This window comes from Struthio camelus, chromosome 6 (assembly GCF_040807025.1).
Source record: "Struthio camelus isolate bStrCam1 chromosome 6, bStrCam1.hap1, whole genome shotgun sequence".
Classification (NCBI taxonomy): Eukaryota; Metazoa; Chordata; class Aves; order Struthioniformes; family Struthionidae; genus Struthio; species Struthio camelus.
In genome coordinates, this window is record NC_090947.1 from 35,023,888 (window position 1) to 35,037,648 (window position 13,761).

Sequence of the window (13,761 nt, forward strand, 5' to 3'; positions counted from 1 at the left end):
AATTCCCCAGGGCAATGAGGACCCACAGTTTTTGTGCAGATAATTATACCCAAAGCATTTAACACCTGATGTGCCTCAGAAGGGGCACCCGATCCCTTCCTGAACGCTAGCAGGCTAGAGAAAGCTGTTCGAGCTAACAGAGGGGCTGCAAAAACTGTGGGTTTTGGAGACCTATGGGAAAAGCACTCCAGAAAGGCCAAAAGTCGACATGGGACTGATGAAGCTCTGTGGTTTAGAGGGACCTAGAAGAAGTATGGGTGCCTGAAGCCCTAGAACAAGGGTAAAGTTGGAAGCCCCACAAGCACAATGCATACACACTACCCATAAATAACAACTGTTTTTTGACACCACTCTCCAACTAAGATCAGAGGCACACATAGAGAGGGAAGAAGCCTTCTTCAGAGAGAAGGAGGCACGTGAAGAGGCCGTCTTGCAAACCGGAGTCGTGGCAGCTGCTGGGGCACGTTCGGCAGGAGCGGGTGCCGCCACCACCACCTCGTGGGCCAGGGCACCGAGCTCGGAGCCGCTGCGTCTCGCGCCTCCTCCAGCAGTGGCATCAAACCACTGGGAAACACAGTCGGGAGCTCTGCAGCGCTCAGTTTCCACTGTGAAACACAGAACACTCTGCCCTATTTAAAACAAATAACCAAAGAGGCTTTAATGCATTTTTACTAGACTGAGATTTCTGAGCAAAAAACTGCACCTACATCCACCCCCTCATCTGTTTTTTTTAATACGCATAGGTTATAAAGGAACTTTAAGAGAGGGGTGGGCCCTGATCCAAAACAGAGTGAAGTCAAAAGACGTGTTTCCACAGGGCTCAGCATGCCATGGGTCCTGCCTCTGCTCCTACAACCAGCGATGGTTGCCTCCTCTACCCCGAAAGATCACCTTTTCATTCCTTATAGCCAACAGTGAATGCCAAAACAGCAGCAACTGCCTCAACAAATCCCAGCTCTCCAAATCCTATTGAAGTACCTGCAAACCACTGTATCAGTATTTCCAAGCCTGATAAATAAATTTCTAAATTTATACTTCAGCCTCCAAATAAAAGAGTTCAATATCCAAGGGCATCAACTGCTAAGAGATCTCATTGGACTCATCAATATACATAAAACAACACCAGTTCCTCAGAGGATGATCTTTTCAGAAGAAACAGATATATGCACAAGAGAACTAAGTCTTAAGTCATTAAAAGCAAAATATTCATTCTATAAAACCTCCATAGTCTTGCACTGCTCTGAAAGGCACTTAAGCGTCTCCTAAATGCCTTGGTCGTGTCCATGTACCAATGTCCACTTAAATACACTTCAAAAGATGCTTTATTTTCTATTCAGTCGTCATTATCTCCTTGTTGCAGCTTAGTATGTAAGATCAGAAACTTATATATACACTACCAACCCATATGAAGTTTGCACTTAAAGAATGGCAGAAAATCAAAATATTACAAACAGAAAATTTAATTACAGAAGGTTGGTTAATATTCCTGGCTAACCATTTTAGCATCAGTACAAAGGCTTACTGTCTCTGGCTCTTTCACTGCCTACAGAAAAACATTTACCATATCCTCATCTTTCAAAAAGGAGCCAAACATTGAGCCTGATTATCAGTCTATGTTAGCTGTACAAACTTTTCCCACTTCTGGATTTAAAATCAGGCCAAAAATGATTTGAGCGTTACACAGCTCTTAGACAGCTCATGCAGAAGAAATGCCTAGGATGAAATACAGCATAAAAATACCTAGTCAACAGATAGACACAGACACACCGTATGTCTAGCATAGGACACCTCAGAAGTAGCTTCCGATTTTCAAATATGCCATAGGAAAAGTTACAGCTCTGAAAAATGCCTTAATTTGAATACCCAAAAAAGGGACCATTCTGTCTCCACATGTTGAATGCTCAGTCCTATTAACAGAGTGAGGGGAATTAAACATGGCCAGGCACAAGATAAGATGTCCTGCACCAGCTTCAGAAATGAAGGCTATTTCTGATGCTTACACAGGCAGGGAAGATTTGCGGGCTTCCAGGAAAGTCTTTTGGAGATTTCAGGGAAACGTGTGAGCTTGATCATGGCCCCACAGCTTTGAGGCCAAGGCTTGTGACGTTCTCACGCCTCACGGTGCGTACCAAAGCCACAGTCTCCAAGTCTAATCTGCTGCCAGGACCAGGAAGGGTCGTCAAAGTAGTAGACCCATGCTCTCCTGCAGAAGACAACATTGTTTTTATTCCCCTAATTTCAGAAGATCTACAGGAGGCAAACTACAAGCCTTTCCATCTTAGAGAGACACTCATGTATTAGTTTCTTGATCAGAGAAAATACAGGGCTTTTTTTGTGCTAAAAGAGAAAATTCCTCCTTTTGTGACTACCTAGAAGCAGCGCGTTTCTTTCACCTTGGCTCACCAAGATGAGACCACAGACCTGACTCAAATTTGAGCCTGGGGTGTAATGTGACACTGAGGAAAGGGGGATTACAACTGAAGAAGTGTTAAAGGAACTAGTCACAGGGGCACTTCAAGTCTTGCTTCTTCTGCCTTACTGCTCAAAGAGGAGGAAAATACCACACTCATATGTTGTGGTTTGGAAACACCGATGTTCTCACGCCAATGTTGCCCTCTATGCCATAAACTCTGTTAATGGGCAAAAAACATTCATGATCAGCATGCTGCATCGTCACAAAGATGGGGGATTTTCCTCATGCTTGTAACTGCCCTAAGTCTTAGGTTTCACATACGGTAGAGGGTGAAAAGTGGGGGAAAAAAAATTCAGTATGCTAGAGAGATGCAACAGGGTGCAACAGTGACACAGTAATGAGGAAATCCATCCCAGAATGTACAAAAGGATTTGTACACTGCTCTCGTTGCACTGTGGAAAACTAGCTCCCAAATTACCAGGGTCTGTGCAGGGTTTAGTCCTAGTGATGCTACATTATTGTCACTCCTAGATGCAAAGCAACATTTACTGCAGACAATATCACCTTCTAGCAAACTCATAAGAAAGCAGTATTTCACTGTGTACCCTAGACGTCCATTAGCTTCCACCTGCCTTGACCGCGGTGCATGCAGCTACAACACACCACCATTAACGGATGCGGGCCAGCATTCTGCTGCTGCAAGGAAAATTAATCACTAAGCTCCTGTTTTGGCTACAAGGCTTAGGAGGTCAACCAGCTGGCCTGAAATTTTGGGATTTCTAAGTTTGCACACCCAGACACTTTGCTGCCCATGACTGTAATCAATAGGCAGCTACTCCACCCACAGCAAATACGCTGCCAAGAGAGCATGAGTTATCCTGCAGTCAGTACTTCTTCCTCACACATCAATTCTTTAACTTTCTTTCCTGCTCTCTGAGCTCCAGTAGTTAATTCATCCTCATGGCTGCAGAAATTCTTCAGTTATGACCTTCCACATCATGCCAAGAGTCACAGAAGTGCACACGCTCTTTTTCTCACTACTGCTGACCGTTTATGCCCAGGCCTGACTTTAGACATCATCTACAAAGGAATCAAAAGCCACCTGTGTGTTAAAGAGCTCAAAGATTTTGTTCTTTATGAACAATTTAAGACTGACGCAAATGTCCAGGTGCCTGGAAGTATCTTGAAGGCCACCTGACTTCAAGAAACAGCACCAAAATAAGCCTTCATGATACAAACTGCAGCCTGTCTGTGCATTAAGAAAGTACTGTCCTTTTTTTTTTTTTTTTTTTTTTTGCAAAAATGAGGTGGGGAAGTCAAAGGAAAAGGAAAAAAAAAAAAAAAGATGGGTGGCATAACTGAGGCACTGTCCTGAGATTGCTCTGCTCTAACCATTAATGCCACCTCTCAAGATGTGAAGCAGTTTATGTCTAGATTAATGGTGAGAGCAGCACTGCAGTTGTGCCAATAACAATATTTGTGCCAGGCTGGGAGACGACTGTTTAGAGACATCAGATCCAACAGCGCAGGTTTAGTCCTGCCAAGAGCATGAAGTGTAAAATGAAGCCAACCAAGGCAAGGGAAGATCTGTTTTCCCACTCACAGATGGGGCACAACTGGGTTGCACAAGCCAGCATGAAACCACTTCTGCAGATGAGGCCTACCTCCCAGCTCCTACAGCTGGCCCAGAAGAAAACGCGCTTTATCAAAAGGGCCGCACAAAGGTTGGAGAAAGCAAAAACCAAAACCAAATTGTATGTTGGAGGGGGAAAAAAAAACACAGCCATCACTGGAGAGCAGGGGCAGTTGGCCAAACTGGAGGAGAAGAGCAGACAGTTTCAAGGAGCACTAATTTTCTTCCCTGACTCAAAGGGATAAAGAGCAACCCACCTATTTGCTTCAGAAAGATCTTCGAGCAAACACCTCCCAAACTTCACATGAACTAGAAAAATGGCACAGCAAACCCAGCCATTCACTGCGGGAAAAGGGCTTGTCCAACCTCGGCAGCAGGAAGGTCACACCAGAGGAGATACGTTCCCCCTTGCTGAGGCCGAAACAATAGCGAGCAGAGGTCTGTGCCTCCTCAAGGCATCCCCCACCAGCTCATGGGCTGGGCCGCAGCAAATGGCAAACAGGCCACACCAGGCACCCTGGGAGAGGGGAGCATCCCAGTCTGAAGAGCAATTCCTGATGCATGTAACGCATTTTGCTTCATTTAGGATGTGCCTGGGCAATCTCGCTCTGGTGTGCGACACACTGGAAGACCCCAAGGACACAGCTAAGAGCACCAAAGCCAAGCTAACATACTCTAACTACAGACTGTTGCTCATCCTGCCCACGAAGACATGCAGCATGCTATTCTAACATGAAACACAACAGTGAGTCTCTCACAAAGGACATGCCATGCAGCAGAGGTTTCACATCTAATGCCATGTCCCGAATGCAGGGCAGCACGCTGTTTTACACAAGGAGGTGGAATAAGGCTCCACAAGCTGAACAGGGGCAGATCCTTTACCGTATTTACATCCCAGCCTTTATTGTTTAGTGCACTTGGTCTTGTTTTCGGCAAAAAAGCTTAGTAGTTATTTCCAAGAATTGACACACTAAAGCCTTATTATCGTAATCCAAGAACATAGTTGAAGAAACCTCCTTTTTTACTTTAAAATCCAGAAATCAGAGTGACTCACCTTGCACACAGCAGCCTGCAGAATTGCATCAAAACCACCTTCTGGAGCATCTCTGTTTCGGGAAACCTTCTGTTTCTGAACTTCTTCATTGAAACGGTCAACTTTATCCGTTAAGGACAAGAGATGGCGGAAGCCAAAGGATGGGACACAGTTTGAGAACAGCTTGTAACTGAAACAGGAACACAAGAGAAGCGGTTAACTGAAGAGAATCACACCAGGAGCCAAGAGCTGCTGAAGTTCCCAGCTCTAATAGGTTGGCTTTTGTTCAGAGGGATGAAATATCTCCACACAGCTTTGTGTTTTGGGTGCTTTGACTACTGGCTATTCATCTACAAAAATCTGTAGTAAAACCTATTTTTTCCCCGCTCCCCGCCAGGGGCTTTGACCAACTGAAGTTACCAGAGATCTCACCAGGGCTGAATGTTTCTCTCTGCAGAAAGTCAAGGGTGAAGACACCAAATATCTGACCACTGCGGGCAATGTAACTCTGGAGTTTCAGCACCCATAAAGCAAAGCTAGTTTTTACACCGGGAGGCCACAGTGCAAGATGCAAACTGCAGTGATGCAACGGGCAAGTTTCAGCAGCCCAGACCCACCCTTCCCTACAGTTCGGCGACTCCCCCAGGACGGCACTGTGAGCCTTGCCCGAACCGCTCCACACAGTCAACCAGCACAGCCAGGCACCAGACACGAGCGTAACTGCTGCGAGCTACTTCCCACCACTTTTTGGCGAGGATTTTCACTCCGTCGTCTGATGTGCTCACAGTACTCGCCGCTCCGTGCCTACTGCAAATCAGCAGGCATTTTGCATTTATGCGGCATGACGTGCGTTAGTAACTAACGTTAATTAACGTGCCCTCCCACCCTCTCTGTGAGCTAGGTGAGCAAATACCACCCCTGCTTTCCAGACCGCTGCTGAAGTGGAAAGGTAGGAGTGGCACCCAAAGGCAGGGAAGTGACTCAGCAGGTTACAGAAACTCTTCCTCCCCTCAGGAGACTGTGGGCCGCGTCAGTGGTCACAGCGTGGGTGAGAGTCCTCAGTACAGCCGCTCCTCCCGCACGGAAAACCAGTGAATGTGTGCAGCGGCGAGGGAAGAGAAGGGTTAAGAAGAAAATGTGTTTACCAAGGAGCTGGACTTGCACTAATTCATTCTTATCTTGCAAGATAAAACGCAGAAAACAATTAAAGGCCTCTGCTGACATTTGACCCACTATGGTAAAGCTGTAAGAGGCTTTTTATACAAAGGAATATTTAAGATTTACCACCACCGAAACCTTAAATTCCTTACAAGCCACAGCCTTTCTGCCACATGCGCTCTGTGAACACAGCACCGTTCCCAGAGTCAGGGACATGCTGATTGTCATCTGCATGCTCAACCACGCAGCAAGGCGCCTACCTCCCCATACGTCAGGTATGACTGTCTTGGGCATGGCAACAGAGTTTATTCACCGCAGGTAGACAGCAACAAATGGGTCTGCTGGCAATCGACCATATGGCTCGGGATCAGCCCTGGGTTCAGCCTTGCGCTCTGCTCACTCCCAGGGCCGGGCCGGGAGATTGCACAGTTTAAAAGCCCTCCGTTATAACGGAGGTCTCCCCAGGCGGATTTGTAGGATACGACACACCTGCCTGCTCCGTTTGCCAGAGTCCCAGTCCAGAAAGAAAACATTTATGTATTACAGGGTCTCACCTTTCAGGGTCTCACACCTTGCTCTCCTCTCTACAATCCCATGAGTACTGATCATTTAATCCCTACCAGCTTCCCATTTTTATGCCCCAGAGGCTGGCGGGTTTGGTGCCAGAAGTTGTAGGCAGCAGCAGAACTGACTACAGCCATCTCAGCAACTAACTATGGGGCAACGGCAGGGCAGGTTATCTCTGGCTGTAACCTCTACAAGAAATATCACAGCTACATGACTGGGTATTCAATTCACCCCTCTGCCTTCCTTGACCTTTGTTATCTTGCATTTTCTTCATATTATCTTCCTTGAACTACTCCAAATGCTCCTTGTGGGTAAGATGAGAGCCCAAATCCCAGCTCCATAGATGTAACCCAACAACAGGAAGCACAAATTAGACATGGTAGAAGCCCCAGACTAGCCCAGGAGGTCGCGCCTGCAACACGGATCCAGGAATGTGAGGCAGCAGTGAGCGAGGAAGGAGGAGGGAGGAGGCGGAAGGGATCCCAGCCAGATCCCAGCACAGAAACGCGGTGCAGCCCCCCCAGGACCAGCACAGCAGGAAGGCTCTCGCTGCACCGAGGCCAACAGAGCCTGCACTGGGGGCAAGACAAAAAAACCCACAGTGCGTGCTTGCTTGCAGCTTTTTTTAGATGCAAGCAAGCCACTGGCCAAAGACTACTTTTACACTAGAAGTAACTATGGACGAAAAAAAAACCCTACACGCAACCCACCCAACTGCCAAATAAGCAAGCAACCTGGCTTGTGCAAGTCAACGCAGCAATAAAAACCCACTTGTAGAGCAGGGAAGGGAAGATAATGCCATGAGAATACAATGGGGTGCTAGCGCCCAAGAGCTGACTGAATAGAAGATGGATGGTGCCTGGAAGGGAACGCCCACCACATGAGCTGCCTTTGGCAATCCGTCCTAAATGGTTTCCCAAGCCCAGGCTTGCTTAACATACCCCATAAACAGAAAGACAATCACCTGGCTAAAACCAAAAGGAGGTAAAGATAGTCTAATCACTATGGGAGAAGAGACACCGCTGCACTGCTTTATTTAAAAGACATCAGCAGTTTCAGGCAGGCCTCGCTGCAAAGGTGTCCAACTCTGTCCTCTCCTCTTTCAGCCATGCCCTCCCCATCCTGCACGTTTCACCCTATTTTGCTCAGTAAAAGACATGTCATTTCAATTAAATCACATACTGGCCAAATAAGGTTTCCAAGAAGATTTTGCAGGCTGAAGTGAAACCCTGTCCCCAGCCTGCAAGCAACATGAGCTGAGGACAATGGAGAGGACTGAGTGCATTCGTCTGAGGCCACGCTAGATTTCAGGTGGGGAAGAGATTCAAAGAACATGGCATACGGTGTCGCCGTGGCAGAGAGCCATCTCTGAAGCCACGTCTGGCTGCAGCAGGTGAACGCGGCACGCGGGGAAGAATGGGCTCTGACATGGGACGGTCTGGGGGGGTGGAAATAGTTCTCTGCAGAGCCAATCATTCATTCTCTGCCAGTTTTATTCAGCCAGGGTGGTTTTCATTACAGCAGCATCCCAAAGTTAGAAGTGCAGGCGATACAGAACGGAAAATACTGTGTAACCCTGTCTGTTCAGAGAAAGAGGGAGTAGTTGAAGAAGGAGGAATAGTTTTAAGTGTTTCTTTACTGGTTAGGGCTTTCATCTGTGCATTTAAGGAATCTTTATGCCCCACACTCAGAAACTGAATCTATTCCAGCAGAATAAGCTCAATTATTTTCTCTGTATAGCCTTCTAATTTACCTAACTTTAACCCCACCACAGATGTGGTGTGAAGTGGCACTCTTCCCTGGCACAGAATTCAAAGGAGTCACAATGCTGCCTGGGCTGTAAGGATCCAGACTATTTCACACGTCCTCAACAACTACCTAGCGCAGCTTCCTTTGTACAGATTTGAAACTAAGCCCAATGAGTGGAGAGCCAGACAAAACACCTCATCCGAACCACTGAATATAGGGATGCTTTCAAAAAAAAAAATCAGAGTTGAGAAGACAGTTTGACCAGTTTGTGTTCAAAGGCAAACCAGGCTGGAGTAGCCTATTTTCCAATAAAGGGTTGGATACTGCTGAAAACTTGTTAGAAAATTTATGGTTCCTTAGGCCAACATGGCAGAATCTCAGGAGAACAGCTCACGTATTTTCAGCGCTGTTACATCCTGGCCTGAAAGAGATACTCCAGATGCTAACAGTACATTCTGGACCTATCAGAAACAACTTGGAAATTATGCTTGTAAAAGCATGTCTATTAATGAAAGGTTTGCACTAACGAAGGGCTTCCCTAAACAGCTCTAGTTTCTCTACGAAAGCTTTCCTTGGGCATTTCATGTTCAGAGGATTAAATGCCGCCGTGAGTAAAAGCACTCACGTCTCACTGAATTCCCAAGGCAAGTTATCACTGGGAACTGTTCAGTCCACATGATCACTTTTGGCTACGCTTCATGGCCAAAGCAAGATTTTTTTCACATTAAAATCACCATTTGATTTTCCTCTCCAGACAATGTGGGTGAAAACAGAACGCGGATTATTTGTCTGGTGAACGGTCAATGTCCAATTAGATGCCAAATGCTTGGTCAATGGCTTAGAAGCTCACAGACGATGCAAGCACTCTTTAATGTGTCACTCACGTGGAAAACTTAAAGGATGCATGCTCACACGTCTTGACACCAGTCAGTGATGTGATCTTTCCATTTAAGTATCCAGGAATGGCTCAAACGAAAGTGCTAACCTTACCACTCTTGACTACAAGATGCCCTCCCCAAAGACAGATTAGGTGAAAAGGCAGGACAGGGGCCATGAAAGTAAGCATCAAAGATGGTATTCACACAGCAAGGAATCTGCTGCTGAATCCATCCTTTTGTATCAACGTTCAAATCCGTCTGAGCCTGGATACCCTCCACTTCAGCCAATCTCACTTTGGCATAATCCCTGCTTCAATGGACTTGATCCCAAACTCTGGCTGATACAAGGAGAACAAAGAGACAAACAAACAAACAAAACACAACAAGGAAGGCTGTGATACTGCAAAGCAAATCACAGAACTTGTGTGTCTGCAACTTGAGTTTGCCCTCCTTGCACAGTTCTAAAGGAAAAACCTGCTTGAAATCTTCAAAACACTTTACAGGAACTCATTAATCAGTCTTACAGGCCCTTAAATATCTCACTTCCCCCCAACACTTCTGTTAGGAAGGTCTATTATATTGCTTAGTTCCCTTATCTGTAAAATGGAAACAAAGCGCTTAATTGATGTACTCAAGGCCAAACTATGACTCAGAGCTAGGATCAGAAATCAGCAATCTATGGCTCTTGCTTTTTTTTTTTTTTTTTTTCCCCTCCTTTTTCCTCCCAGCCTGTAAAAAAAGCCTGCTATGTCTGTATCTTCCTCAGGTACTTACAAATATCTTTAGGGTCCTGATACAACAGGTTCACATATCTAGGTGCAGCCTCCAAACAGCCATTGAAAAATTAGACTCTGTCCTATTTTGAACAGCGTTGGAGCACCACAGCAATACCTGTGGCTAATCAGCATTTGAAAAGATGGGGCATAGATGTGGTTCATTATTTAATGCAAGAATTGCAAGAAATGACTCTGCATCCACGGTCAAGCAGCGAGTTGCTGGTTGTGCTCTCAGTTCCTCCATTTGTGCAAACACCGGGCTTCTCCCTTCAGAGTATACCTACCACTTACCCAATGCAGGGGTTGTTTTGGTATCTTGGGGCTGTGTAGGAGAAAGGAGAAATGTTTTTGTCCACAAAAGAGCCAAACCCCAACCGGAAATTGCTAGTGAGCTTTCGCATCTCTTCAGCCAGCTTGGTTCCCAGGTTGCGAATGTTATCTAGGTCATCGTTCATGGACAGAGAGAGGTCCATCAGATAGTAGAGGTCCACGGGATAGTCCTCCACTTGCCGAACTTGAACTCTGAAGGAGGTCTGGTCACCTGTACACACAGAAGAGTTGAGGGCGATGAAAAGAGCACACCTCCTAGAAAGGTAATTCCTGCAGGGCTCACTCACACCCACCCCACAGATGCACCTTCTGAACATGCGTCCATGTATGCTCTGCTTTAACAGCTCAGCCTAAATAATGCCAATGCGTTAGGTGTATAGGCTCTTGTAAAATGTATGACTCACTCTGCAAAAAAGCTTCCTGCAGTAAGAAAGCTGATAGCACATGTAAAATCCAGGCAGCTTGCTTCCCCCTGCCCCCAAGAGCTCACAGATTGCTTGCAAAAAAAGAGAACAAGGGAAATTTGTACTTTCAAATCCATTCCTTATCTCTATCTGTAAAGCAGGGGAGGATGTGGGGTCATTTTAACATCTGTGGTGTACCACCTGGCAAGAGGAAAGACACTTATCTATTGAGTGTGTGTCCCCATTTTGTTTTGGGGACAGGAGCAAGGGTCCTTCATTTTAGCTGAAAGAACGTCTAAGACATACAAATGAAAAAACGTTGCTGCCCCAAACTGTTTATGATCCAGGGGCATTATCCTAGAAAACTAGAATGAAAAGTAAGCAGCATGAACCTCAAATGGGATGTTTTGTGGACCACTGAAAGAGGGGCCCTTGACAAGCTTGCTTTAGTACATCCTCCAAGCAACTGAGGAACAGTCGAAGGACTTTTTGTGCAAAAGACACAAAGGAAGCAGAGTAGGAGAAAAAGAGGGTAAGGAGAAAAACAGCACAAGATGAACGCAAGAAGGGAAAGATGATTCTGAGCTGTCCAGAGAAGTCAAGTCAAAGTAGGTATAAAAGCAACACCTTTTAAAAGGACACCTCTACCCTGAAAGAGAGTCATGCCACCATGATTCTGGAGAAAGCAGGGCAAATGGGAAGTGAATTGGAAGAAGCAAGTTGTTAATCATAAAGGGAAGCACCAAGTACAGGTGAAGCTTTCTGAAGAGATGAACACAAAGAAAGGAGCGGACAGGACACTCACAGGCTACAGAACTGGGAAAAAGTGCTGAAAAAAAAGCTTTCCTCCTGGCCTCCCCCAGACTGCTTCAGCCAGTTTGCAAAAGTGATTTCAGCAGAGAGGCTCTTCAGAAAGGGTGTCCTGGTGGGGAGCCCACCACCAGCACTGGCCATGGTATGGGGCAGTAGTCCACCCCTTGAAACAGGTGAAGTGACCTCAAAATAAGCCACTGCTCAAGCCCGACAGACCTAGTGGAGCCAGAGAGGGCATAGCAAATGTGAGCCTTATACTTTGCCAATAGCTGAGAAAGTAGTCTAAATGAAAACCCCAGACTCAAGCACTCCCAGAACGCCTGACAATCAGGAAATCCCACCTCCCTAGCTCCCACCTCACCCCCTTCTCACACTCAACAGGTGCTCAGACTTGGATCTTTTTAAGATCAAAGCTACCCTTCCTTTCCACCTCTCCCAGCTTTTCATGGCCACAGCTAAACTTTGGGCACCAGCAGGTCCTGCAAAACACTTTTTGCTTCCTCCCTCTTCCCCAGAAATGAAATGCACATTTTTTACTGTTGTGAAAACATTTCCCTAAAAGTTTTATTGTTCTCCTTATTGTTCACAGCACCACAGCTGCTCCCAGTTACTTTCAGCCTAAAAACATGCAGCAGCCTCCCAAAACTACAGCGCTGGCTATACAACGCATGAGGAGCTTTACAGCCTGGCAGGCGGTAGCCAGGCACAGATACCTGGGGGCGACGCTCCGCTGAGCAGCGAGCGAGGCCAAATGCTTCCCACCCTGGCTCCAGGATTTGCTTTGTAGCAACTTGCACCAAAATCCACCCCTTCCCTCTGCCGCCATCCCCTGCAACCAGCCCTCAGTCTTCCTGCATTTGCAGAGAACTTGCGGACGCTCCCGCTGCACACGCAGGGACAGCAGCTCTCTGGCGCAGAAGCAGCCGCGGTTGCTCCCCGTAGCTCCATTTTTCACCCCCCAGCTCTCCCCCAACCTACGCTGCAGCTGCTTTGACCCCAATACCCTTCACTGCCTCTGCGAAGGCTCGGTGTCCTGGCACCCAGGAGAGGAGGCGCGTGGGAAATGCACGAGTTAGAGTCGACCTCTCTGCAAACAAAGCTGTGGAGGAGCTCAGAGCCAAGTCGTCTTGTTTCTCCATCAGTGTTTATCTGGTCATCTCGGCTAATCCAAGGCGGCTACGCTGACGTACCAGAAGAGTCAGAGGGGGTATCTGGGTTTAGCTATTTCAGGACTTCCCTGCAAGTTTAGATCAAGGGCTGCTTCCAAGTCAGGGCCTCTTTTATGACATGTAAGCGCTCTCCCCTGTGGTGTGAGCAATAAACCTGCCTGACAAAGGCAGAGGTACTAGAAGCAGCTTCTATATAACGGCAATACAATGGGTGACCAGCTGCTACACAGACACTTCCAAGATAAAGGATGTAAGAAGCAGTAAACTCTTGCAATAAATATTCCTTCTTATTGTCTCCAAATTTCTTTTCAAATAGGAATAGGACTTTCTCAATGCAATGTTCAGAGAAGTGGTACGCAACACACCAGGATGTAGTTTAGCACGGGGCCTACAACAAGCAGAGTTATAAAGTTGACTAAACCAAACCAGGTCAGCCTGATGTTTTATCTGGATGCATTTTATGGGGAGGAGGACAAAGAGGCGTATCATTTATACATGATTCCTGGTAGCAAGAAATCAGGAACTGTGATTGTAATTCTGACCTTCTGAATTCAATGCTGCAAGAATGTGTTTAACTCAGGCAGAAGTTTTTTCCTATGTATTTTTTTTTTCATTCCTAACACACACATCCCATAGGGCTACTCAACCTCTTCAGAAGAGGTTGAGGTGTCCTTTTGAACTGTGTGTCCCTGACATTTCAGTTCCCAAAGCACTCCTCTTCCTGAACAGGTCCTACAATGGGAATAGCTAGGTTAAACCCTAGACCCTGTGCTGTGCTGGAGAGGATATTGGGGATATTCTAAGGAGCCTTTTGTCCTTAACGTTTACATATGTAGTA

General features: G+C 46.4%; 1 protein-coding gene across 2 annotated transcripts in view; it reads right to left on the reverse strand.

Moving 5' to 3' along the window:
- Positions 1-13,761, reverse strand: part of ITGB5 (integrin subunit beta 5) — an 80,095-nt gene that overhangs the window by 46,466 nt on the left and 19,868 nt on the right. For both annotated transcript variants that reach the window (XR_011141965.1, XM_068949104.1), the window contains exons 4-5: positions 10,499-10,748; positions 5,101-5,269 (exon numbers count right to left, since the gene is read on the reverse strand). Coding sequence is in view for 1 of the 2 variants with exons in the window: in XM_068949104.1 (XP_068805205.1) it covers positions 5,101-5,269; positions 10,499-10,748 (419 nt within the window). In the remaining variant the exon portion in view is untranslated. The remainder of the gene's footprint in view (positions 1-5,100; positions 5,270-10,498; positions 10,749-13,761) is intronic.